Source organism: Acinonyx jubatus, chromosome X (genome assembly GCF_027475565.1).
Source record: "Acinonyx jubatus isolate Ajub_Pintada_27869175 chromosome X, VMU_Ajub_asm_v1.0, whole genome shotgun sequence".
Lineage (NCBI taxonomy): Eukaryota > Metazoa > Chordata > Mammalia > Carnivora > Felidae > Acinonyx > Acinonyx jubatus.
The window spans coordinates 79,756,718-79,784,565 of record NC_069389.1 but is presented as its reverse complement, the minus strand read 5'-3'; the positions used below and the strand labels follow the sequence as shown (position 1 = coordinate 79,784,565).

Genomic DNA, 27,848 nt, shown 5'->3' with positions numbered 1-27,848 from the left:
AAAAAAAACATGCTGTATGGTTTCATTTACATAAAATTACAGAAAATGAAAACAATTCTATATTGTCAAAAGAAGGATCACTGGTTGCCTGGAGGCAGGGAGATATAGGGAAAGTTGGGAGGGACTAAAGTGGCATAAAGAAACTCTGGGGGGGTGGATGATGGATATGTTCACTATCTTGACTGTGGTGATAGTTTCACATGTGTATATGTATATCAAAATATATTAAATTGTATACTTTAAATATGTATGGATTAATGTAATGGATTATGTACCTCAATAAAGCTATAAATAAAAAGCTTGTGGCAGATCTGCATAATACTAAATTGGAAAGATAATTATAAAGACAATGAGGCAAGCTGCAGAGTACTATACTCTTGCTTCTGCAAAAAACATGTGTGCATGTTATTAAAGACAATATACAATGGGGGTGCCTGGGTGGCTCAGATGGTTAAGTATCCAACTCTTGATTTCAGCTCAGGTGATGATTTCTTGGTTTTGTGAGTTCAAGCCCCACTTTGGGCCCTTCATGCTGACCATGCAGAGCCTGCTAGGGATTATCCCTCTCTCTCTGCCCCTCCTCTGCTCACACTCTGTCTCTCTCAAAATAAATAAACTTTAGAAAAAAGAGGATATGCGATGAAATATTAGGGCACTATGCACTAAATGTTAACACAGAAGAAACATTAAGTGATTCAAAAATGTCATAGAAGCATATTTATTGATATGGAAAGATGATCACAATTTACAGTTAGTGAGAGAAAAAATAACAGCCTTTACAGTATGATCTTGTTTTAGTTTCTTAACTATTTAAAAATCTAAAAGCATATAATCTAAAATTTTCACATGCTGAGACATTTTCTTCAGCTTACACCAGTGGTTGTTATATGCCTACCATAAGTTATCTGATGCAGGTAGAATAAGGGAAAAACGGTAACTCCTCTTACATTAAACAGCCTATAGCAACTCCTGCCTTCTTTACATGTTGAGTGCACATTCAGCAATGAATGTGTATGTGTACAGATATATGTGAGTGCTGTTAGTTATCTTTTTGTGTATATATGCCTTATTTTTGCAAACTAGATTACAAATTCAATGATTTTTTTTTTGCCATTTGAAGCCACAAACATATTTAAACAAATACTAATGAAGAACTTAGTATACTTATGATGAATTGGTTCACTATCTTCAGTAAAATGTTAAAAAGTTCCCCATCTACACAAGACAAAAATCAACAGATGTTTTCAGCATATGATACAATATTCATTTGGTATCTCAAAAATGGTATAGCTCAAAACTTGAGACTGTCACAGGTAATATCATGTTAAAGATGTAATTTATAATGTACACACTGTAATAATCAAAACATTATGCAAGGGCCTATAGGGACAGCCTTTTAGAGTCTGAAGATTGTTCAGTGTTCACTTTTATTTCTGGCTCATTTTACATTGTTTCAATAATTCCTTTAACCTCACGGAAAATGGCCATCAGTGTATTATAATTCATGTGATCAACAACTACAATTGAGCCCTTTCTGATATGCTCCTTTATGTTAATAAATATGGCCACAGCACTAACGAGATTGGCTTTTGCCTCCTTCTGGTTAAAGATGAGTTTTAATGCTGCTAATGTCTTTGTATTGATCATGTCTCTGGCTGCAATTGGATTTTCAGACATATTCAAAAGTACTTTTAAAACAAGATTTCTGGTTTTACGATTTCCCAGGGACAGCAAGTGGAAAAGTTGTGAAAAGTAATTGGCAACAATGTGGTGATGGTCAGAATCAGTAGTCAGTTGTCCTAGTATCTTTAATCCAGATTGCTGTCCAGGTGAATTCAAGGGAAAAGACATGGTTTCCTTACACATATGCTTAACATGTAATTCAACCTTGCGTTGTCTCTCATCCCCAGAAGGAGGATTCAGAGTAATTACAGCCTTTTTTCTGATTTCAGAGGAAGGAAAACTGAGCAAGCTTTCAATAAGCGTCACTACACCCACCTCATTAATAAACTCTTGGGCAAAGGGATGAACCTTAATGATCCCCATTGCAATTTGAGCTATTTTATGAATGAGAGGATCAGTAGTTGACTTAAGTAAAGTAACAAGTTTTTCAAATTCCTCAGAATCCATATAGCATTCCATTTTGCAAGGGCAAGCAAATGGCTTAATCCCATTCACTTCCCTAATCCTGATTTGGCATCTAATCTCCTCTATGGTCTGGATGCAAGGGCTAGAACCGAACGGATACTCAGGGACAGGCTGTGAGCATGAAGTAGTGCTCCTAGAAGGGCATGTTGTTGCCACAGGTAAAGAATGGGTATTTTCCTCAGCTGAGGCCAGGACAATATATGAAGGAGGCTTTGTCTCAAATGGGACTTGGGATCTAAATCCTAACACTGCTGGAGTTACAGCAGGGGCTTTGGGCCAGATAGTTACCTCAGACCAGTCCTTGGGCCTATTTTTTTCATTAATTTCATCCACAGGCTGGGGCCTAACTATCCTGCTCACAGGTCTAGGATTAGGGTCATAACTAGTTTCATCTCCATCCCAAAACCAGTTCCCAATAACATTTTCTTCCTCTTCCTCCTCAGCCCCTGGCCTAGCTTTGCAGCTGGCCCCGGCCACAGATTCCAACTTTTCAGCATAGGACAGAGGATCAATACCAGCTTTACCTTCATCCTTAGCATTAGAATGATTATTGGCCTCTTCTCCACTCCAAAACCAGGAACCAACATTGGCTTCTTCTCCACTCCAAAACCAGGTATCAATACCAGCCTTATGTTTACAGGTGGACCCAGACTCAGCATTAGCCTCAGCCACAGAACAAATCCCAGATACTTTAGTGGCCTCATCTTCAGCTTTGGGACTAAAATATGCCAGGCCTCTTTCCTTTATCTCAGGAACACTCCTGTTCTTAGACCTTGCCTTCATTGCTGCTGTTGCATCAGCTTGAGACTCTGCCTTGGCTACTGATTTGTCCTGGGTCTTAGCTACAGGTCTGACTATGCCAGTAGTCTCCCTCTTTGCTTCAGCTTGCACACCAGCCCTTTTTTGAGCTTTGCCTTTGTTTCTAGTCTCATTCTTAGCCCCAGTCATGGTTAAAGATCAGTTATATAGATAGCTCTATACAGTCTTGGCCTTGGTTTTCAATGTGTCCCAGGTCAATGTCTTAACACTCTTTCACTGGATCAGACATAAACTTTGTGGCAATAGTCAGTCGTCAGCTCAGCAGTCACACAGTCCCCTTTCCAAACACAGAACCTCTGTCAACAATACAGAGAAAAGACAGAGGCACTTAGTCTGAGCGAAGATGATAGTTCCTGAGTGCAGACCTGTTGAAGGTGATGATCTGCCACTACAAGGCCACTACAGCCATCACTGGAGATGGACCTGAGGTGGAAGAAGAAAACAAGCTTTAAGTCTCTTCCAACTGTGCTTCACTATGCAGAGAGCCACACATGATATGAGAGAATAGAAATGGATTGTGAGGTAGAATAGTAGAAAACTCTATTCCCTCATTTTATCCCTTCCACACTCCCACACTCATGCCCAACAATATCCTACCCAGGCACTAACGCACTCTTTTCTCTACAACACATAGGAGCAGGAATGATGGAAAAGTTTGCTGAAAGTGAAAGAGGCTAAGAAACATCCAGGCTCTTTGGTATGCTATATGCTACAGGTCTATCCAGGTAGGTCTCACACCAACCTGTACTGATCTGGTGCGATTTCCTCCTGCTTCCTTACTTCTAGGATCAAAAGCCCTACAGCCAATTCACAGGCAGACTTTTGGACAAAAATACAGGAGAGTTGGAATTGAGCATTTGGTAGACAGACATTTACTCTGGATTGTAAACCAAGTGTCTGTCTTTCCAAATCTAGAACTTTGATTATATAACATTTCTGGTCTCTTTGGTCCTCCTCATGGCTTCCTACCCCATTTCCTGGGTATCTATCAATTACCCTGTAGGCACAATACTGGCTTCATTTATCCTCATTTTCTATACCCAAATGTGAGGACAGAGGTTATCTGTAAAGTTGGAAGACAATGGCTCCAAGATATGTTTTAGGCTTGCCAATAGCCTATTTACATCCCCAATCATTACACATGCTCATGCTCACACTCACCTTGAATCCAAATGAATAGTTTGCGTCTTTTTTTCTTAATTCAAAGTGAACAACTATCTACATATTTCTACAGGAACCTATAAAGGAACAAACTTAAGAATAGATAAAAAGACAAAAGAGAAACCAGAAGAGATTGAGCTAGCCCAACAGCCATCACAAGCATTATAATACAGACTTTTGTTTATTTAAGGCCATGTTAAATGTCTCCCACCTGTCTGATCCTACCAAATGATTCCACATCAATTCCCCCCAAGACCTGCAACTTGTCTAATTATACTTCCTTCCAATTTTGAATTTGGTTATTTTCCCAGCAGAGACTACACCTCTTTTCCTGAACAAAATATGAGATGCAACAGTAGATAGTGAGCAACTGTATTTTGAAAGCAGTCAGTGAAGATAACAGGACTATTATTTTAATACCATCTTTGCATGCCCCTACCCTTCCACTTTCCCCATGCAAACATATATCCTACCTCACTGCCACCTATTTCAGCCAGCCCACACAGCAGAGGTCCTCAGGAAATTCTATCCTTTACACCAAAGAACAGTTCTTTAGCTGGAGAAGAGTCACACCCTGCAAAAACAAAGAGGAACATTCAGCAAAACACCAAGAGAATATGTTGACAATCGTAGGAAAATATCAGGTTAATAAGACAGATACCCAGAATTCAGGTCCTGACACTACCTTTTGAAGAATCAGGAAACAAGTAAATAAATGACATAGGCTCTAAAATGACCCTTCAGAAAATACTCCCCTCTATTCTGACCCACCATTCCCACACCTCAACATATTAAGTGGGCTGGGATGTTGAGAAAAATGATCCTGAAGGAGAAAGGTGGATTAATACCACACTATTTCTTTATACCACACTATTTCTTTAGAAGGACCCTTCCTGTTAAAGGTGATCTACTCCTTACTCTGTCATTTCCTTGCATTTAATTGACTGCAAGATATAAACATGGAAGGCAATAAAGCTGCTGTATTAAGAGGTGGGTAAACATTTCATTTTGATGTCTTCATAATCTACCCACTCAAATGTCCTCTTGCTAAATGTGCCAGATCTACCCTGCAAAGATTTTGGCATCAACCAAGCGCCTATGAGAAGGGACAGCACCCAGGGCGAGGGGCCCAACAGACCCCTTTACAGAATCAAGACCTGGAATAGCAGACGCCACCGGCCCACCACATCCACCAATTGGGCACAGAGCTCCTAAGCCCCATCCCCGCTCTCGCCCCGGCGGCCTCTCCAGGTGCCCCCCACCCCAGCTCCCGCTCCGCCATTTCTTCCGCAGCAGGCTCCCCCCACAGCTCTCTCCCGGCACAGCACCGTCGAGGGCGGGTCATGGGTGCCTGGAAAGCTGGCTGCGGAGTGGCTGGCGCAGTTCGCCTCCACAGGATCCGAGGGAGCCTCTCCCGCCAGCCCCCATGTCCTGGGCCCGGCCCGCACCGGTCACTGCCTCTCCTCACCAGGCGTCCCGCGGCGCTGCGCACCTCTGTCACGGACAGGGTACGACCCGGTCGCCTCCCCCTTGCCAGGCTGCCAGAGGCTGGGGTCCGGGCAGGCTGTAAGCCGGGCGACAGTGGGGGTCCCCCCACCCCTCCCCACGGCAACCCACTTGCCTTCACAGGCTCAAGGTGCAGGTCGTTGTCCTCCCCCTCTTCTCGGAGCTCCTCACTCGGACTCCCACCACCTAGCGTGCTGTCAGAATCGCAAAAAGGCGTCCCGCCCCCCCGCGCTGCAGCACCAAACTGGGCAGGGGCTGCGCAGGATGCGGCACGAACCGCTCTCAGCAAGGGTGTCGGGAAGGGGGGCGGAGGGATACAGCACGAATGGGCTAGACGCCCCCTCCCTGGCCCACCCTAGTTCCGACCCACGGGGGGCGGGGCCAGGAGGTGCGCCAGCCTAAGGGGCGGGCTCACAGCAGCCCGCCTCTGCAGACCTCCGAGGCGACCACCCTCTCATTGCTGGCACCGCAATAAAAGGGACCTGGGGACGACTGGCAGTGGGGGCTAGGATCCCTAGTTCAGGGTGGTGGTGGTGGTAGTGTGCTGCAGGCAGCAGCGGATGGATATCAACCGTCCTTCGGTTTGTGAGAATCCCTAGCCTGTTCAGTGTCTGCCCGCCTCCAACCCCCCACCCCCACCCAATCCAGCCCGCCCTCCTTCCTGGAAGCTGATGGGCTAGGGGCTGTGAGAACAGCAGGATGAGAGGGGAGAGGCGACTTAAGGCCAGACCACCTGGCCCTCCTGGAGTCCTTCTTTCATTGTTTCACGGAGCCCGGAGAGGAGGAAGTGGGAGGGGGCTCTCATGGAGGCCTCACCACTGAGCCTTTTCTAAAGAGAAGCAGACCTGCACCTCTAACCTGAGAAAACCAACCACTGCTCTGTGCCCACCCTTTCTGCCACACTGCTTCCCACCCCCACCCCTCATTCAAACTGGTAATATGCTTTGCCATTTCGCAGTCCCCACAGTTGCCCAAGAAGGAGGGCCTTTCCCTGTCAGGACTTGCACTGGGTCATAGGATCTTTCCTGTCTGTTGCCCCATGGTCCGGTGTCAGGATAGTCCTGGCTCCTTTTCCACTATCCTATCTATCAAGTCTTCGCTTGTAGTCATGTCCAAGCTCTCATGATCTTTGGCAATGTGGATATGTGGCAGGGATTAGAACCAGCTTGGATCTCAGCCACTTGCCATACACACTTGCCTAGTTTATCCATTAGAGCTGTTAACATATTAAGCTTACTTATTTTTATTCCCCAATACTTACAAATTCTGCATCATATCTGAGTCTCGTTCTGATGCTTGCTTTGTATTCTCAAACTGTGCTTTTTCTTGCCTTTTAGCATGGCTTATAATTTTGTGTTGAAAGCTGGATATTATGCATTAGGTGATAGGAACTGAAGTGAACAGTCCTTTAGTGAGAAGTTTTAAAGTTAAGCTGGTTAGCAGTTGGGCTGTGGGTAGTTTGCTGTAGCTTTCAGTGCTATGGTCTTCAAATTCGTCTAGTGTCTTTATTTTTACCTCCCCTCTAAACTCTGGGCTTCCCTAATTACTCCTTGCAGAGAGTCTACATCTTGCAGCTCTTTTAACTATACTCTACTGTTATGACAATGGAGGCTTGTTAGCAATGTGACAATGTGTGGAGGAGAGCAAGTGTTCTATAATCTTATGATTAAATTCCAGTGTTTTGTGGACCTGTGTCCCTAAGCTATGACCTTCACAAGTGTTTCTTAGTGTCTTTGTCTTCCTTATGTGAGAATGGAAGTCTAGAATGGACTCAATAGGTGGAATGCCTTTTCCTCAGCTGGGATAAAGTTCAGGGAAAGGCTTTTCCACTGGAAAGTAGACCTTTATCTTGGAGAAGGTTCTGGGTCTATTTCCCCCTCCTAGAGCCATGTGGTGATCTTTCTGAAATGTTTACTTGTGAGAACCTGCTGGACTTCCTAGAGGTAAAGCCCACTAAATTTCTAAGCCAGCACGTCCCCATGGGGTTTCTTACTCTCAAACTATTCCACACTCATTACCTAGAAATTTGTCAAAACTACTATTTTTATGTTTATGTTTCTAGCAGTTTCTGCTCTGTGTAAGTAGAGAGAGAGGCTGTGACTCTCCAGATTTGTCTTTTCTCCAGAATTTGGGGTGATTATTTGCCCTGTGACCTCAGTTCTTTGATGGGTCTAAGATAAATCATTGCTTCTCAGTTTGTTCAGCTTTTTTTTTTCTGTTTAGAAATACAGGAAGAATGACTTCTAAACTCTTTACATGTCCTAACTGAATCTGGAAATATGGCTTATGGATTTTAATAGGGTAGCTAAAGACCAGTGAACACAATGTTTGTTCTCTTCCTTTCAGCTATATATTAGATCTGGGAATTAAGTTGCCCTTGAAAACCAAGCTGCTCCATAAATATTGGCTCTTTTCCCTCCCAGGTATAGAATATTTATGTGGCTCCCTGAATCTGGCATCTCAGCCCCCAAATTCATAACTTGGGAGTGCAGATTAGAGTTCATACTTCCAGATTCAAAGTTCCTGGTGGTGAGCTCTGAGCAACTGTGACTCAACCCTGGGAGAAAAAAGTCATCTCTGTTACCATCACCACCAAGAAACAGATTACTATACTACTAGGTGCTTGCTTAGACTAGAATGGCCAGTTTCTGAGTCCTGGAAGCAGGTTCCAAAAGGAGGCTCTACTGGAGCACCTGGGTGGCTCAGTCAGTTAAGCGTCTGACTTCGGCTCAAGTTATGATCTCGCAGTTCATGAGTTCAAGTCCTGTGTCAGGGTGGGTGCTGACAGCTCAGAGCCTGAAGCCTGCTTCAGATTCTGTGTCTCCCTCTCTCTGCCCCTTGCCTGCTTACACACACACTCTCTCTCAAAAAGTAAATTAAATTATAATTTTATTTTTTAATAAAAATTTTTTAAAAATTTAAAAAACGGAGTCTCTCCTTTGGAACATGGCCAGACTTCAGAGCCAGGCAGTCCAGAAATTGAATAGAGAGTTTTTTACTATTAATTATTTGTGTCACTTTGGAAAAGGTACTTAATGTTTTTATCTGTGTTAATTCATGTCTCAGAAGAGGCTGGTTAAATCTACTTCACAGGATTCTTGTGCACACTAAATTAGGAAGTATCTGATATTCTGAAATACCTGTAGGTTATCAGGTCTTTCTAGTTCCTTTTAAAATTGTGATCTAGCCATATTATGAGGTGGGCTGGGGAAAGTAGAAAAGAGTAGATGAGAACTCCATGGTGGCTTTTCGTGGTCATAAATGATAAGAAATTGCCACTGTGCTCTTTGTCTCTGTAACGTCAGTACTTCGTATACTGTGTTGCTTACCATGGCCCTTTACAAAAATAATGTCATTTTTGCATAAGGTATGTCCCCCCTCTCCTTGTAGTCATATAGCACAGGGAGGCTGATCCCTGTTCCAGGGGTAAGTCAACTTGCTCCAGGGGTAATCCATCCCCTTGGTACTCTCTGGTTCAGGAAGGGGTGGCGATATAACGGTACTCATTGAGGCATTAGAAGATTGCAAAAGGACTTCTGAGCAAAGTGTCCTCACTCATAAGAAAAGGCCATCAGGAAACAGTCTCCTTAACCCTGGGTTCTCAGGGCCCTCTTGGTTCCCTCCCAGCACCTCAGACCAAAGCGAATACTTTTGTCCCTTGTACTGCAAATGGCACAAAGGAACAATTAAGAAGTCCTGTCCTTGTAAAACATTCCACTTGAGGTGTTGACAGCTAGATGACCTTGAAAGGGCAGGAGGGAATGTTACAAGAAAATAACTATGTTGTTCCCTAATGGGTGACTACACAAAGGAACATTTTTAGAATTAGGTAATGCCCAGAAACATAGATAATGCACACTACAAGGAATTTGCTAAAAAATATAATGCTACGCTTGTTACAATAAAGTGGCCAGTCTAACACACTGCTGTTGTCTGTGTCCATTTATTTATTTATTTTTTCGCCGATGCTGTTCATCCTTTGGGAACCCCTGGACCTGCTGGGGCTGGACCTCGGCACCAATGTGGCCTGAGTGCAGGGAAAGTGGAGAAGGGCTTGGACTAGGGTGAAGCGCCTGAAAGTGAGTGCTTCCTAAAACTGTGTCCTTATCTCATTCTAGTGCTGGCCCTGACTTGGAAGAATGTGTTGAGAGATGGAGATAGAAAGTTAGGGCCTTGAAACTCTCCAGAGAACCTGGGAACATTTTAAAGATGAGATCCCATTGAAAGTTGCTCTTTTGAAACTGGGCGCACAGTAGATGGTCAGTGAGTGATAACAGTTCAGCTGTACTATAAGAAGATACCTTTCTTTCATTCATGACTGGATTGATGACAAATCTACTCTAATTTTATCCTCAGGCAGCAACATTTTAAGTCAAGTGATACTTGAATGGGCCCTGATATTCATTACTTGAGATAGCCCATAATATTTATCCAGAAAAGGAGCATAAACAAAAGGGCCATGTGAGTAAAAACATTGATGGATGATCCTGGCCCCTACAAGTCATACCCAAGGGGTGATCAGAACAGAGATAATCATCCTTATACTTAGGGACACACACACACACACACACACACACACACACACACACACCACACTTACCCTGCCTCTTTCCTGAGATTGAAAAAATCCACAGGTGTTAACTGGTAAGTATCTGCTTCAGGTTGCACATGGGACTTAGGCGGTATCCAGTGAGGCCACAGTATGAAGTTCCCCAAATATAAATGTGGTACTCCCAACAGGAATTCTAGGCTGAGGGAGCTCTAATGAGAAAAAATATACAGAAATTATAGAGAACTTTAAAAATAGTTTAAATTGCATGCACTTGCCACAAAAACACATGCTGATTTTTTCACCCATAATACACTGGTAGGTTCTGCCTTCTTCATTTTTAACTTGTTTATATATGATAAATAGGATCAGAGACAGATATTAATCTACCGGTGGCTGCTAAAAATAGAGACGTGTAACATCATTGTTCCAACATCAGTTATTTGACACCAATTACCTGGAGTTAGCACCAGACTCCACAGGTTTAAAGGTGCAGTCCTCAACATACTGCCCCATTTCAGATCAGATGCCAGTTACGAGTCATGGGAACCACTCATACTTCTGAGTGACCAGTTATAAATTCAGGATTTCCCATGATCTCCTCAGGTTTGATAATTTAGCAGAACAACTCACAGAACTCACTAAAAGTTCTATACCTAGGATTATAGTTTTATTATAAAGAATACACACAGGACAAGGTGTGGAAGGTTCTTAGACACACAGCTTCTATGCCCTCTTCCCATGGATTTAGGCCATATCAACCTCCCTGGATATCAGTGCATTTACCAGTCAGGAAGCCCCACTGATCCCTGAGTTTTCATTGGGGTTTCCTTATGTAGACATGATCCATTAAATCACTGGCCATGTGACTGAACCCAAAATTCAGACCTCCCCTCTTTGAGAGTTCCAGCTGGCCTAAAGTTCCAAATCTAGTCACATGGTTGGTCCTACTGGTGACCAGACCACAATCTGAAGCCAAAAGTCACTTTGTTATTATAACAAAGACACTCCTGTCACTCACTAAATTTGTTTTTTGAAGCTCTGTGCCAGAAACCAGGGACAAAGTTTAAATATATTCTTTCTTATGCCACACTATGTTTGAGGTATTCTCGTTTGTCAAATTCTAAAAACACACAGATAATAGAAAACAGAGCTTGAGGGGAAAGACTATAACCTGAATATTGAACCCAATACATGTATTACCAGAATTCTGGAGAGTGGAGGGAAGGGGATAATAACAAAGCAGGCAAGAAGTAAGAGAGGAAGAGGTAGTCCTAGGTCTCAATCTCTGTAATTTTATCTCACATGCCTTCTGCTCAATCCTAGCTTTTAAATGTAAAAAGGTGGGCCTGAAATATTATTATGACATGATTTCAACTCTATACTGAGTACAAAAATAAGGATATGAGAAGGCTTAGTTAGGAAAACTCATTACTTCCTGGTGACACTTCCTAAACTATCCAGTGGAGGCATGGGTGGGGGGGGCATTCAAATAGAAAGAGGTTAAGTATTTACCAAGGGCTGGTACCTAGGATGAGACCAAAGAAACAAGCCCTAAGAAGGGAGCAGAGAACACAGTGCAAGGAAGAAAGCAAAGTGTCTACAGAGGGAATCATGTGAGATCAAGAGTTTCTGTCAGTGATTCCCAGAAAGAACCTCTTCTGAGGCCCAGGACAACAGTGGGAGGGAGGCTCAGATCAATAAGAAACTTTTGTGTTCCTAGAGGGAAGGAGCTGCTGCCTGGGGCTAAGATCCAAGGATCCTCTTGGGAGAGGAGAAACTTGATGGTTTCCTAATGAGAAATCCCATGTGAAGGGCACAAAGCCCCCAGGTTCCCTCCTCCTGAGTCTGTTCCCTTCCCCATTCCTTAGAGCTTCTCAGATTGGGGTTTATTCTACTCTTGCATCTGTTGGAAGCTGGAACCTTGGAATATAAGGCAGATATATCCCTGCCTCCTTTTCCCCCACCATCCCCCCAAATTTGGTCTGGTCTCAGTCATCCCCAACATTTGGAAGACAGACAGAGTGAATGCCAACTAGGTGAGAGGAAAGGAGTGCAGCTCATGGTTCCCATTGTTGAGGAATTTTTTTTTTCCTTCTAACCTTCAAGATTTTTCTAGTTGGAGTAAGAATTAAATTGATGAGACAGATCAAATAAATAAAAATAAAATGAAATAAGATTTAAATTCATACATATAGGGAACTCACACAGACAGGAGATTCCAAAGACAGGTAAAATGAGGTAATTTGCCATACCCAACTAAGAAAGGTAGGGATTTGGGACTTCAAAGGGAAGGAAAGCAATTCAAAAAGAATGAATATTTGGTAACCAAATATGGGAGTACATACACAAACAATAGGACATACAAAGGAATTTTAACAGATACTTTGCTAAATTCCTCCCTGTCAACCACCCCTAGCTCATATACTGTGGTTATCTATGGAAGTAGTTGTCTTCCTGCAGCAGGTCCTCAACCTAAATTTTCCTCAGGCAATTAGTGGAGGAGGTCAAAGTTTCCTCCTGAGCCTTTTGGGCAATTGTTTTCAGTTCCAAATAATCTGCATGCCAAAATGGCATATTTTGGGGCAGCCTGCCCTAGTTCCCAATACCATTGTCACAATCCAGCGCCTCAGGAGTTCAGGAATTGTCACCTCACCGTTTCCTTTCTCTGGTCTCCCCTGAAACCAACTCCCTCCTTGTGTCCACCTCCCTTACTGGACACACAGTAACAAAGCCACACACAGCTGGGCTGGGCGGGGAGCCTGGGAGTGAGGGAGGGGTTTTCAGAAGGCAGAAGCAGAGACCCAGTAAGGTCCGAGGCACTTCTTGCACCAGGACTTATTCTCAGCCACCACATCCCATGGATGACATTTCCCAGCCTCGCACCCACCTCCTCCAACAGCAACCGCTGCTTCTCTCCGCGTTTGCCTCCTGCAGGATGACTTCCTGCCTCTTGAGTTCCTGGGCAAAAGACTGACCCCGGCTAAGACGCTGGCAATAGGCTGAGGGGTTGTGCCCTCTACCAACAAATGCTGTAATTGCACTCGCCTGAGAGATCCGTTTTCAGGTTAGTGCAGCATGGAGAGACACCCACCCACTCAGCCCAATATTCTACCACTCCTCCCACGGCCGTGTGTCAGTTGTCAGGTGTATATCCTTCCTGTCCGCTTTCAGTACGACACGCCTCTGTGCTTGCGCAAGAGAGAGCATGGTCACGTGACCCACCACTAGCTTCACGTGACCGTGTAGTCGGTCGGTCTGCCGCATCCCTGCATCATGGATGGAAGAATCTTCTGCCCCTGAGGTTGAGATGCTTACTAGAAGAATCTGACGCTCCAGGTGAAGATAGAGAGCTTAAGGAAGGCTGGATTTAGAGCCGGAGCTTCCAGCGCTAGCGCTAGGCCTGGGCCTTGCTCTTTAGGAGCACAGGGCTGGTGAGGAATACTCGATGAGAAAGGAGTTTGAAGAGGAAGTGATTTTTATTAATCTGTGTGATACTCGGGCGACATATTAACACACACACACACACACACACACACACACACACACAGAACCTGTCTTAAAAAATATTGATAAGTAAAACAAACATTCAAATTACCATGTCCACTACCAGGATGATTTCTGTTAACACTTGTGGTTTGTGAAGGTAGGCAAAACTGCCACTTTGTCCTACTTCCATAAACCGTGCATATCAGAATCAAGTGGGGAAAAAACATGTTGCATGGTCAGAAAAATTATACAAAACTTGAGTAAAGACAACATGGGTGCTGGATATTATTCCAGTAGTGCTGGGCTTCATTCTCTATTGAGCAAGTTTTCAACCCTGAGAGGCCAATGTTAACTTGTAGATATTTTGTCTAACGGATATGGAAATGATTTACGTTCAGTGGACAGATAACATCAATGGTTACAACGTATTGCCCTTAGAATACTAACTAGTTTTGTATTTAACCTAGAAATTTTATCCTAACATTTACTATTTTTCTGTGTATTAAACTTAATATACATATATTTTGTTTATATTATTATATTGTGTATGTGATATATACGTATCTCCTTTAACCATTTTCATATTCTTAGCAGTTCCTTGTGTTGAAAAAATCACATAAACATTTCTAATTCACAAGTCATATTACTTTTTCAAAAATTAGCATCCTCAGACAAAACATTTCACCATGTCTAAAAATAATAAAATATGATGTTTCCTGCAAGTCTGGGACCAACTCTGTCCCTGACTTATACAATTCTTCTGTCTGATGGTATGGCATAATCTATTTACTTATTATTATGGAAAATACACACAAAGTAAAACTTAATCCTTTTAACCATTTTAAAGTGTACAATTCAGTGTGGTGTTAAGTATATTCACAATGCTGTGCAAGCATCACTATTTTGAATGTTATTGTTATTCTAAAAGGAAACATGATCTTTTGAGTGTAACTATCATGTGAAAACATTACCATCTTTGTACACTCAAAAGACTACTATAAACTTAGTAACCTTGATAATTTTTTGAAGCATTTCATTAGTCTTTCAGAAGTCTCATTACTTTCCAACTTTTCTAAATGTTATTATCTCTAAACATTTTTTAACACTGATAGCTCAATCTTTTCATGTAACTGTGTCTGTTCCAATATGTCCACATATAACTTGAGGCACTAGATACAAGCATATTAAAAGGAAAAACCCTTAGTAATTTTTGTATCTCCCCAATGATTGTCTCTGAAAATTCTTTTACTATGGTATTTTATTCCAGACTATTGAATGTATGAAGTTTCTTAGGCATATTGAAGTTACATAGAAACTATGTGTATTTACACACAAGATTTTAAAATGGGATCCAATTTTCCAGATATCACAATCTTCTGTTTCACTTGACATTAAAGCATCAGTATAATTTCATGCCAATAAATACTTTTTTTAAAGCTGCATAATTTCCTTAATACCTTCCTTGGACTAGGAACACAAAGGAAATATTATTCCTGACTCAATTTGTGTGCCATTGTACTCTTTCACTCTTTAGGTGGCAATGAAGCAACAACAGTACTAGGATTTGTAAAATGTGCAGATTTGGCTGACTTAGTTCTCCAAGCTGGCCTCATTCCAACTGCATCCCTCACTAAATTTGTCTTAACCTATTCCAGGCAGATAGGCTAAATCCATGCTACTAGGACAGGTTTCCCAATCATGCACATTTATTCACACTTTTCTTCCCACTCCTCACTTCAGAGAATGACCTAATGGTTTGTCTTATCCTACACTAGTTTAAGTGGGTCCCTCTTTGTTGAAGCATTTCTCAAATACCACCAGCACACAGTAATCTCTCCTTTCTCAAACTCTAGGAATGGGATTTTCCAATGAGGGTGTTTGTCATACTACCAGTTATCTGTATTTGTAAGTGTGCACAATGTATCTGTACCTGGATTTCAAACTGAAGGATCACTTTTGCCAATTTTCACATAGACCTTTATTGAAAACACAGACTTGAATAGAGAACCATATGTTTAAACAACAAATAGCAGGGTAGCTTACATAGGCGACTCAGTTCACTGGAAGCTCAATACCAAAAAAGATATTGCAATCTGGACAGCAAGACAAATATCAACAAATATGTTTTCAGTTCTAATATTCATTTGGCATCCACAAAATGATCCAGCTCAAACCAAGGATTGGACAAAGTTAACATCAGCATTAAAATATAAGTTACAACATAAAACCAGACTGTGAAAACCAAAGCACTACTCAGGGCTCTTTGGGAACATAAGGCTGATCAAAGGCAGGTGGTTATTCACACTAGCTTTGTCGTCCCATCTCAGGATCATTTTGATTGTCTATTTGGACTTGTAGTTCCTTAGCTAACTTCTCAAATTCATGGAATGCAGAAATAAGTGGCTCAAGATTGAAATCATCATCAATTAAAGACATAGTTCCATTTTTTATAATATTACTGATATTCTGAAACATCTTAATAACAATTTGAATATTATCATTTGTCTCTTCTATGTTAAAGAGACCCACAAATATTGATAGAGCTTTGGCACTGAATAGTTTTTTTGCCACAACAGGATTTTCGGACAAATTCAATAGCATTTTTAGAACATGAAACTTTGTTCTTGCATTGCCTGTGGTTAATAAAGAGAAAAACCCAGACATATAATTGGCAACCAGTGTGTGATAGTCAGTAGTTGTAGTGAGGTGTCTAAGCATCCTTAATCCAAGCAGCTGCTCAGGAGAACTCACACTATGAGCAAGGGTTTCTTCACACACTTGACATATGAATGTCTCAATCATGTTTAGATTTGGGTAAGGTGGAGCCATGTGAATCATATTTTCCAAAAAACTTGTCCTAACTCGGGAGGAGGGATAATTGAGCAAGGTTTCAATAAGTGAGACAACACCTGAATCCCGAATGAAATCTCGGGTAAATTGAGAAGCACTTCTCATACCCATTGCGATTTTAGATATTTCATGAATAAAAGGATCTCGGATTTTGTCCATTAATAGAAGGAGTTCTTCAAATTCTCCAGTACCAATTTTAAGCTCACATTGTATGCAGCTGCAGGACCAACTCTCAGGTGCTACACTCTCCCTGGCCTTAAGATGCTCCCGAATTTCCCTGACTGACCTGTAGGATGGATCATAATGAAATGGGAACTCAGGTTCAGGCTGATCAGACTGAAGAAAAGATTCCTGTCCTTCCCCTTCTGGGGAAAATTCCAAATTCTTGGGCTTTCCCTCAAACATGTCAGAGAATACAGATGCTGCTTCTTCAGGAATTCTAAAGGAGCTTGGGGATGGGAAGCCAACCCCATGACAAGGACCAGGTTTGAATTCAACAGTGACCTCTTCCCAGGTTTGGGGCCTGGATGATGCTTTAAGTTCCTCTTCAGCTGAATCTCTGAACCTGGAACTAGCCTTATACACAGGACTGGGATTTAGATCAAAGCAGGCCTCATCCCTATCCCAGAACCAGGACCCAAATATGGCCTCTTCTTCAGACTCTGGCCTGGCCTCTTCTCTGGCCACAGCCCCCAAATTGGACTTTTCCTCAGTCCAGAGCAAGGATCCACCAATGGCCCCCTCCTCAGACCTTGGTGTAGATTCACAGATGGCCAAAGCCCCAGCCTCCATACTGGCCTCTTTTTCTGCCCAGAACCAGGACCCAATAATGACTTCCTCTTCAAACCTGGGCTCTTGTTTGACCCTACCACTGTTATTAACATCTTTCTGGCCCTTGGGCTTCAAGACAGTATTAGGCTCTTCCTGGTCTCTGGTCCTGAATCTACCATTGGCCTCTTCTCCAGGCAAAAACCAGGACTCCTTAGAGTACTCATCTTCAGACTCAGACTCAAAAAAGTCCTCTCTCTTTGTCCTAAGCTTGGACCTCATAGTTTCCTCATCCCTGACTCTGGGCTTGAACAAGTTATTGGTATTTTCTCCAGCCCACAAGCAAAATGGATTGCCAGACTCCTCCTCAGACCCAGACCAAGAATCAACATAGGGATCTTGCTTGGATCTGGGCCTGGACCTGGGGTTAGGCTGATGTTTAGCCCTATGCCTGGATCTGGTATTGGCCTCTTCCCTGGGCCACGATCTGATACTGGCCTCTTCTCCAGCCCAGAAAGAGGACATTGTAGAGGTCTCATCTGCTGACCAGAATCCAGACTCGTTAGAGGCTTCCTCTCTGGCCCGGTGCCTAGGATAGCACCAAGACCCCATATTAACTTCCTCCCCTGATCCAAACCAGGGTTGAATTCCTGTCTGAACCTGGGAGCCAGGAAACGTCTCAGTGTCTACACCGACCAGTTCCCTATCCACAGATAGGGCCATAGGTTTAGCAACTGGCCCAGACTCAGTACTGACGAGTGGCCAGGCTACAGCACTGGTCTGGGCCAACCCCTCTGTTTGCGACATTGCCTCAGCCCCAAACTCAGTCTGGGGCCAAGCTTGGGCTTCATCTTTGGGCTTTGCCCCAGGGATTGCCTTGGCCTCGGTCTTAGGACGTGCTCCCCCTACTGTCCTGGCTTCAGCTTTGGGCCTTGCCCCAACCACTGACTGGGACTCAATTTTGGCCCTTGTCCCAGCCATTCCCTGGGACTCAGTTTTAGGCCTTGACCCAGCCATTGCCTGGGACTCAGTTTTGGGCCTTGCCCCAGCCATTGCCTGGGATTCAGTTTTGGGCCTTGCCCCAGGCATAGACTTTGACTCAGTTTTGGGCCTTGCTCCAGGCATTACCTGTGCCTGGGTCCTAACCTTGGGTCTGACCACCATTGGGACTTCATTCTCTCTTTCAGCCCCACCCCCAACCTCTTCTCCAGCCTTCTTTTCAGGCTTTGCCCGGGCAGCAGGTTCAATCTCAGCCCCAGTCATGGTGTAAGTTACAGAGGAGGCCCAGTTAAGTACCCCTACCCCAGTCTCAGCCTCTACCACAGATCTCTCACAGTTTTGTATCTTCACACTGTGATCTTTCAGTGATTCACGTGATATAGTTGGAAACAAGAGTTAGAGTCAATCACCAGTCCAGCAGTCAATTGATCTGCTTCCAAAGCCCAGCCTCAGTCAATATCACAAAGCGCAGAAGAGGCACAACCAAGCTGGGGGATGATGGATGCTCCCAGGTGGGTGCAGACCTGTTGAGGGTGGTGGTCAGCAGCAATTCCAACACCACCAGAGATGCCACTGGAGGTAGATCTAAGGAAAGAGAATGATATAGGGCTTTGAATCTCTTCAAATTGCATCACTCCATGCAGAGATTCACACAGAGACTGGACCTTGAATGCTTAGCGAACAGATGGAAAGTCTCTCCATCACCCTCATTTCACCCACATTTTACCCCAGATTTTGCCACATTACTTTTCCTGCTACAAAACAGGTGTGAAATTGGTGAGTGTTGGCAATGGGAGAGGCTTAGGAGCCCCCAGACTACCCTAGTCATTCTTGGGCCAGTGTTGATCTCCACTTCCCCACTCAAGTTTGCACCCAATCTCATACCAACCTGCAAGGATATGGTGCAATTTCCCCCTCCTTGCTTTGTTTCAGTGGTATTAAGCTCTACATCAGAGAGTAGGCAGTCCTACAGAGAAGTAAACATACAGGAGACAATGAAGTCTGAGTGCCTTGTTGACAGACTGACACACTGACCCCTGATGTAAACATCTGTTTAATTTGTCTAATTTTTTCCTATCTAATGGTCCCTGCTTTCTGGTTGTCTCCTCCCATTCATGGCCCAATCCGTAACTACACTAATATGCCTAATACCTCCTGCAGGAAATGAGGAAAAGATGCTGTGACAGTGTGCAAATATGGCAGAGGGTAGGAGAGGTGGATCAAACACACCCAAGTGGATCAAAGACACCTGCTATTGATCTTACTCTGCCACTATCCCCTGCATTGCTGTCCTTTATACCAACCTCCAGAGATTTGGGCCAGTATATTCCTCCTTCCCTTCCTTACGGAAGTGAGCAGCTTTAAAGCAGGCCTATGGACAAACAGATGAAAAGGCATGACAGTCAGGAGACCATGGCAGCAACTGAGTTCTGGGTGGACCCACAAACACCAAGGATAGGAGTCCACATATTATTTGTCTTTCAACATTTAAAGTCCTCTTGGTAGAATGTTCTCTATTAATTAAGCTCTCAGTTTCAGGGTTGCATACAACGACATCTTCTCTTGACGTCACACTTTCACATGCCTCCCTTCTCCAATTCTGAGGATTCACCACTAGGTGCACCACATCCCACCGCCTTGCGCAGCATAAATTGGGGGAAGGGTGCCCCTACGTATATTCTAGAAAACAGGTTGTGCAGTGACACTTGTAATTATGACTTTTGTCTCACCCTCACCTCCTAGCTCATCTTTTCCTGCCACCAATTTCGGGTGGAGGTGAAGGAGAAAGGCAAAGGAAGGACTTAGAAGGCTAGTAAAAAGGGGAAATTTGGAAGGTACTCTTGGATGGGCCTGACCTGTTCTGATCGCAGTCACCCCACCCCGATTTGGGTCTCCACTCAATGGTTGCTGCTCATTTCCCCCCTGCACCCCCAGCCCCACATACCTCCAGAAATCCAGGCCATTGTCCTGCTCTTCCTTTTTCTCAAGCCTCTCCTCTACAGATGCACCCTGCGGGATGAAACCACCAGACCTACCTCGCAGAGAGAAGACTTTCGAATCAACCAGGAGCCTGTGCTAAGGGACAGCACCCAGGGTCCGGGGGCCAATAGGCCCCTTTACAGAATTAGGGCCCGGAACAGCCGACGCCACCGAACCCAGGCTCCTGCCAGTTGGGCAAATAACTCGAACGCCACCCCCCACCCGCTCTCGCCCCGGCGGCCTCTCCAGGTGCCCCCCACCCCAGCTCCCGCTCCGCCATTTCTTCCGCAGCAGGCTCCCCCCACAGCTCTCTCCCGGCACAGCACCGTCGAGGGCGGGTCATGGGTGCCTGGAAAGCTGGCTGCGGAGTGGCTGGCGCAGTTCGCCTCCACAGGATCCGAGGGAGCCTCTCCCGCCAGCCCCCATGTCCTGGGCCCGGCCCGCACCGGTCACTGCCTCTCCTCACCAGGCGTCCCGCGGCGCTGCGCACCTCTGTCACGGACAGGGTACGACCCGGTCGCCTCCCCCTTGCCAGGCTGCCAGAGGCTGGGGTCCGGGCAGGCTGTAAGCCGGGCGACAGTGGGGGTCCCCCCACCCCTCCCCACGGCAACCCACTTGCCTTCACAGGCTCAAGGTGCAGGTCGTTGTCCTCCCCCTCTTCTCGGAGCTCCTCACTCGGACTCCCACCACCTAGCGTGCTGTCAGAATCGCAAAAAGGCGTCCCGCCCCCCCGCGCTGCAGCACCAAACTGGGCAGGGGCTGCGCAGGATGCGGCACGAACCGCTCTCAGCAAGGGTGTCGGGAAGGGGGGCGGAGGGATACAGCACGAATGGGCTAGACGCCCCCTCCCTGGCCCACCCTAGTTCCGACCCACGGGGGGCGGGGCCAGGAGGTGCGCCAGCCTAAGGGGCGGGCTCACAGCAGCCCGCCTCTGCAGACCTCCGAGGCGACCACCCTCTCATTGCTGGCACCGCAATAAAAGGGACCTGGGGACGACTGGCAGTGGGGGCTAGGATCCCTAGTTCAGGGTGGTGGTGGTGGTAGTGTGCTGCAGGCAGCAGCGGATGGATATCAACCGTCCTTCGGTTTGTGAGAATCCCTAGCCTGTTCAGTGTCTGCCCGCCTCCAACCCCCCACCCCCACCCAATCCAGCCCGCCCTCCTTCCTGGAAGCTGATGGGCTAGGGGCTGTGAGAACAGCAGGATGAGAGGGGAGAGGCGACTTAAGGCCAGACCACCTGGCCCTCCTGGAGTCCTTCTTTCATTGTTTCACGGAGCCCGGAGAGGAGGAAGTGGGAGGGGGCTCTCATGGAGGCCTCACCACTGAGCCTTTTCTAAAGAGAAGCAGACCTGCACCTCTAACCTGAGAAAACCAACCACTGCTCTGTGCCCACCCTTTCTGCCACACTGCTTCCCACCCCCACCCCTCATTCAAACTGGTAATATGCTTTGCCATTTCGCAGTCCCCACAGTTGCCCAAGAAGGAGGGCCTTTCCCTGTCAGGACTTGCACTGGGTCATAGGATCTTTCCTGTCTGTTGCCCCATGGTCCGGTGTCAGGATAGTCCTGGCTCCTTTTCCACTATCCTATCTATCAAGTCTTCGCTTGTAGTCATGTCCAAGCTCTCATGATCTTTGGCAATGTGGATATGTGGCAGGGATTAGAACCAGCTTGGATGCCATGCACATCTGCCTGCACATCTATCTAGTTTCCCCAGACATTCTTTGGAGAAGGCCCCATCATGTACCCACTTGTACAAGACAGAAGCCTGGTGGTTCTTGAATCCTCTGACTCCCTTAACCCTACATCCTTCCTCTAGTCTTGAGCCCTTCCTTTCTGTGCTCCATAGGGCAAACAGAGAAACAGTGTTTAAGCATAATTGTGGTTAAGCACAGACCTGTTGGTGCCCATTGTAAAACTTTTAAACTCAATTAAATGGCACTTTCACTGTGGTAAGTTGAATAAAGTTCCCTCAGTGATATTTGCATCCTATTCTCCAGAACCTGTAAACATGTGATGTTAAGGGCAAAAAGAATTAAGATTGCTGATGCAATTAAGATTGCTAACCAGCTGACTTTAATAATAAGAATATGCTGGGTATTCCTGGCCTTTGTAATTGCAAGGGTACATCTTATGTGGAAGAGGTAAGCAGAGAGTCAGTGTGACAGTGAAATAGCATGAGAAAGACAGGACAGGCCTTTGCTGGCTTTGAAGATTAAAGAAAGCCATGGTCCGAGGAAGGCAGGCAGCTCCCAGAAGCTGGAATAGGCAAGGAGACAGATTCTTCCCAGGGTTCCTCAGAAAAATGAAGCCCTGCCGTCATTGTAGACGAGTGAGACCTTTTTTGTATTCCCAACATACAGGACTGTAAGATTATATATTTGTGTTATTTTAAGCTGCCAAGATTGTGGTAATGTGTTATAGTAGCGGTAGGAACTGAATTTACTTACCATCATGATGGTCCATTCTCCTTATCCTTCTTTATTTGTGCCTCAACCCCTGGGAGGATCACTTTGGGGGCTCATTTCTTACCACTATAACCACCCTTTCTAGCAATCTCCTGTCTCTGTTTTCCATATAAGATTTATGCAAGGGCCTTTGAGGTTCATCTTGGAACAAATCCCCATTTGCTGAAAATCACTTTCATTTTTGAGGATGAAAAGGGAACCATATTCTTACTATGACTTTTCATGTATTTTTATTTCAGCTTTTATTTTAGATAAATATGTATTATATGTATTATAACTTCAATATTAGGTGACAGGAAAAAAATCTGGAGATGATTATATACAGCATCTGGACTGACAACAGATGTCAATTATCAGAGGAGGGCCACTTTATGTAAGTATGTATGTATGTATGTATGTTTTTAATATAATTTATTGTCAAGTTGGTTCCACTTTAAAAAAATATTTATTTTTGAGAAAGAAAGAGATAGTGTGGGGGTGGGGTGCAGAGAGAGAGGGAGATGGAGAATCTGAAGTGGGCTCTGTGCTGATAGCAGAGTGTGATGTGGGGCCTGAACTCATGAACCTTGAGATCATGACCTGAGAAGAAGCTGGATGCTTAACCAACTAAGCCACCGAGGTCCCCCAGAGGAGGGCCAGTTTTGCTGTACTGTTTAAATGGCTTTAAGCTGAATTGTGGATCATTTTCCTTATTCCACAGTATACTATCTTGGGTGAATGCCAGGCTTGAAGAAGTGTCTGAGCTCTGCTGGGATCTGTGGGTGTGTGTGAATCTTCCTGCCTCCCTGAACTATTCTTTCACTTTGTTAAAGTCTCTGGTGCCTTTCATTCATTCAAGAAATACATATGAATATCTTTTTTATCCTAAGGACTGGAGATACAGTAGAAACAAAAGTGAAAGAAATCTCTGTTTTGTGGAAGCCACATTTACTTGTAGTGTATGTCTTATGCAGTTTCTTATCCTAAAAGTTTACAGGTATATTCAAAATCATACAAGCATAAGCTTCTCTGATAAGTGTGGATGCGGTGGAATCTTGATTCCAAGATCTTTGTGACAGAGGGGTGGATCTACCAATAGCTGAGAGATTTTGCTGTAAGACATTTAATGCCCGTTGAACAATATATTGTAAATTCATTTATAGAACAGCCACTATTACTCATTAACACTTATTGAACTGAGAGAGGCTTTATTTTAAGGTATTTATGCATATTAACTTACAACAATAGTGGACAATAGGGACTACAATCAAAATATACTATTACTACCTTCATATAACAGGTGAGGAAACCAGCTGAAATTGGTTAAATTTCATCTGTAACGTCAGAAAACAAGAAAAAAAAGATTAAAAGATTAAAGGATACTGACCTATGTCTAATTGCCAAACAATATTTAGTTTACCCTACAATGGATTACCGTCTAACACATTTCAACAGCCATGGTTCTACTACCCAGTGACTGCACTAACACCTGTGTTTACCCAACTTGCCCCTGAAATATAAATTTCAGAATCAAATAACCACCAATTGTTAAGCCCGAGATATAGAAGCAACTGTGCTGATTCATTATAACTACAGCTCTGTCCCCAGCCCCACCCCCACTTCCTACAAACATACAGGTAAACTTTCACATGTTCACCAGGCTTGGTCTATTCCTTGTCCATCTCAATCATTATGGACAATGACTTTTTTTTTTTTTTTGTCCATTTAGCTTAACTTGGCTCTTTTTGTTGTTTTAATTTGCAATTTTATAATGACATACAATGTTGAGCATCTTTTCATATGCTTATTTGCCATCTTTATAGCTTTCTGGGTCAGTTGTCTGTTCAGATCATTGCCCATTTTTAATGTGGTTGATAGTTTTCTTATTGTAATTTTAAGAGTTCTTTGTATATTTTGGATACCAGGTTTCTAGTAGATGTCTGTCTTACAAAGCTTTTCCTCTCAATCTTCGGCTTGTCTTTTCATTATATAAACAGAATGTTTTGCAGAGAAGATTTATTTTTAATGGAAGTCCAAATTAGCGATATATTCTTTCATGGATCACACTTTTTTTGTTGTATCTAAACAGAGTCATCTAGACTTTCACTTCAGCTTCTAAGAGTTTTAGAGTTTTTCATTTTACCTTTAGCTCTGTGATATAATTTGAGTTAATATTTTTGAAAGATGTAAGATTTGTGTCTAGATTCACTTTTTTTTTGCTTGTAGATACCAGTTGTTTCAGCGCCATTTGTAGAAAATAGTATACTTTCTCCAATGAGTTACTTTTACTCCTTTGTCAACAACCAGTTAACTATATTTGTGTGGATCTATTTCTGGCCTCTGTCTTCTGTTGCACAGATCTACTTGTCTTTTCTTTTGGCAATACCACATTGTCTGGATTACTGTAGTTTTATGGACTGTACTGAAATTGGGTAATGTCTGTCCTCTGCCTTTGTTCTCTTTCAGTATTTTGTTTGCTTCTTGATCTTTTGCCTTTCCATATAAACTTTAGAATCAGTTTTCTGATATCCACAAAATGACTGGTAGGAATTTTGATTGGCATTGTATTGAATCTATAGATTATGTTGGGAAGAATTGACATCTTGAAAATATTGAGCCTTTTTATTCATGCTTATGGAATATTTTCCCATTTATTTAGATCTTCTTTGATTTCTTTCATCAGTATTTTGTATTTTTCCCCAAATAAATTTTGTATATATTTTTAAATATTTATATGTAAATATTTCATTTTTGGTGTTAATATAAATGGTATTATGTTTTTAATTTCAAATTCCATTGTTCATTGCTGGTATATAAGAAAAAAAATTGAGGTTTGTAAATTAACCCTGTATCCTGCAACATGGCTTCAATTGCTCACTAGTTCCACAGCTTTTTTCTTGATTATTTGAGATTTTCTATAGAGACAATCATGTCATCTGGGAAGTACAGTTTTAATGCTTCCTTCCACATTTGTATACTTTTATTTCCTTTTTTTCTCTTATTGCATTAGCTGGGACTTCCAGTGTGATATTAAAGAAGAATGGTGAGTAGGGATATCCTTTCCTTGTTCCTGTTCTTAGGAGAAAGCATCTCACCCTTATGTTAGCTGTAAATTTCTTGTAGATACTCCTTATTAAGCTTAAAGAATTTTCCTCTATTCCTAGTTTTCTGAGTTTTTATCATAAATGGGTATTGAATTTTGCCAAATGTTTTATTCTGTTCTATTGATATGATCATATAATTTCTGTTCTTTAGCCTTTGATGTCATTGATCACATTAATTTATTTTCAAAAGTTGAATCAGTCTTGCATACTTGGAATAAATTCTACTAGGCTGTGGTGTATATTCTTTTTATACATTGCTAGGTTTTACTGGCTAATATTTTGTAAGGATTTTTACACCTATCTGCCTGAAATATATTGGTCTATAGTTTTCCCTTTTTGTAATGTATTTGCCTGGTTTTGGTATTAGGATAATGCTGGTCTCAGAATTTGGGGGGGGGGGAATTATTCCCTCAACTTCTATTTTCTTTGAAAGATTAGATAAAATTGGTATAATTACTTCCTTAAATATTTGGTAGAATTCACCAGTAAACCTGACCCTGGTTCTTTATCTTTTGGAAGGTTGTTAGGCATTGATTCAACTTCTTTGATAGTTAAAGGATTATGCAGATTATCTATTTATCCTTGTGTTATTTTTGGTAGATTATGTCTTTTAATGAATTGTTACAATTCTTCTATGTTATCAATGTTTTGGACAAAGTTGTTCATACTATTCCTTCATTATCCTTTTAATGTCCATAGAAACATTTGTGGTAATAATTTATCTTTCTCTCTTTTTTCGTAAGCCGCCTAGTGACTTATAAATGTTATTAATCTTTAAAGAACCAACTTTTGGTTTTATTGAGTTTCTCTCTTGATTTCCTGTTTTCATATCAATGATTTCTGGTCTAATTTTTATTATCATTTTCTTCTGCTTATTTTAGCTTTAGTTTGCTCTTATTTCTTTAGTTGCCTAAGTGGAAGCTTCAATTATTGATTTTAAGATCCTTTTTATTTTTTAATATATTCAATGCTATGAATTTCTCTCTAGGCATTGTTTGCTGCATCCTACAGTTTTGATAAAATATATTTTCATAATTTTTTTCAAAATATTTTAGTTTCCCTTGAGAGGTCTTTGACCCATGTGTTATTCAGAAGTGTGTTGATTAATATCCAAGTATTTGGGAGGAGTTAAGATGGCAGAGAAGTAGGGGGACTGGAATTTCCCTCTTCCCTCAAACACAGCTATATAGAGGTCAGATCACTTGGAACACCCAGGAAATCAATCTGCAGAGTGGTAGAAGGATCTCCACAGGTGGAGAGAGACAGCTTGGTGGGATTGAGATGCATGTATGTGAATTGGGGGAGATAAAACAGCGTAGGCATGGAGGGGAGGTAACCCCTTCTGTGGAGAGACAAAAGGGAGAGAAAGACAATGGGGCTGTGAAATTGCAGTACTGAGTTAACACAAGAGGAAAACCTCTCCAGACCACGGACTGAGGAATGAGAAATACAGAAAGTGCCAGGTTCTATTTTGCAAACAGCTTTAGGAACTTAAGCTCAGAGGTTTCAAAAGTGTGTGACTTTCTCTGGACCAGAGCATACCATGTGTGCACACCATTGGGGGAAAGAACCAACCTTGGGGCACTGTAGTGATCTCAGGGGCACACTGGGAGAGAATAGTCGCCTTCCTTGAGTAATGTGGGAAGAGGATTAATTGCCTCCCCAAGGAAAAAAGACCCTGCAGGTGCCAGCCAAAGGCCTTAATTGGTAGGGCTGAGTGGCGCTACATCAGAAAAGGGTCCGCATGTCGCAGGGCACTTTAAGACACTGTTTTTTTTTTAATGTTTATTTATATTTGAGACAGAGAGAGAGTGTGAGCAGAGGAGGGACAGAGAGAGAGGGAGACACAGAATCCGAAGCAGGCTCCAGGCTCTGAACTTTCAGTGCAGAGCCTGATGTGGGGCTTGAACCCACAAACCGCAAAATTATGACCTGAGCCGAAGTTGGATGCTTAACTGACTGAGCCACCCAGGTGCCCTAAGACATTGGGTTTTAATCTGAGCCGAGTGCCAAGAAGGCGCAGGAGAAG

The 27,848-nt window shown here is 43.2% G+C and overlaps 2 protein-coding genes across 6 annotated transcripts; both read right to left on the bottom strand.

Moving 5' to 3' along the window:
* Positions 1 to 702: 702 nt before the first annotated feature.
* Positions 703 to 13,363, bottom strand: GPRASP3 (G protein-coupled receptor associated sorting protein family member 3). 3 transcript variants are annotated; one of them, XM_015086152.3, is made up of 5 exons: positions 13,074 to 13,363; positions 10,235 to 10,395; positions 4,602 to 4,702; positions 4,129 to 4,220; positions 703 to 3,390 (listed from the first exon to the last, which is right to left on the bottom strand). In XM_015086152.3, exon 5 carries the CDS (start codon positions 3,094 to 3,096, stop codon positions 1,444 to 1,446), a length of 1,653 nt encoding a protein of 550 aa, XP_014941638.2. In that variant the 5' UTR covers positions 3,097 to 3,390; positions 4,129 to 4,220; positions 4,602 to 4,702; positions 10,235 to 10,395; positions 13,074 to 13,363; the 3' UTR covers positions 703 to 1,443. The 3 variants fall into 3 exon arrangements, with proteins under 3 accessions (XP_014941638.2, XP_014941639.2, XP_014941640.2); XM_015086153.3 differs by having other exon boundaries at positions 4,129 to 4,205; XM_015086154.3 differs by lacking the exon at positions 4,129 to 4,220.
* Positions 13,364 to 15,626: 2,263 nt separating this feature from the next.
* GPRASP2 (G protein-coupled receptor associated sorting protein 2) lies at positions 15,627 to 21,365 on the bottom strand. Of its 3 annotated transcripts, XM_053201476.1 has the most exons (5): positions 20,889 to 21,365; positions 20,235 to 20,321; positions 19,594 to 19,661; positions 19,179 to 19,256; positions 15,627 to 18,874 (listed from the first exon to the last, which is right to left on the bottom strand). In XM_053201476.1, the coding sequence occupies exon 5, from the start codon at positions 18,551 to 18,553 to the stop codon at positions 15,977 to 15,979; it is 2,577 nt and encodes an 858-aa protein (XP_053057451.1). In that variant the 5' UTR covers positions 18,554 to 18,874; positions 19,179 to 19,256; positions 19,594 to 19,661; positions 20,235 to 20,321; positions 20,889 to 21,365; the 3' UTR covers positions 15,627 to 15,976. The 3 variants fall into 3 exon arrangements, with proteins under 3 accessions (XP_053057451.1, XP_026909616.1, XP_026909617.1); XM_027053815.2 differs by lacking the exon at positions 20,889 to 21,365 and having other exon boundaries at positions 20,235 to 20,494; XM_027053816.2 differs by lacking the exons at positions 19,179 to 19,256; positions 20,889 to 21,365 and having other exon boundaries at positions 20,235 to 20,494.
* Positions 21,366 to 27,848: the final 6,483 nt, after the last annotated feature.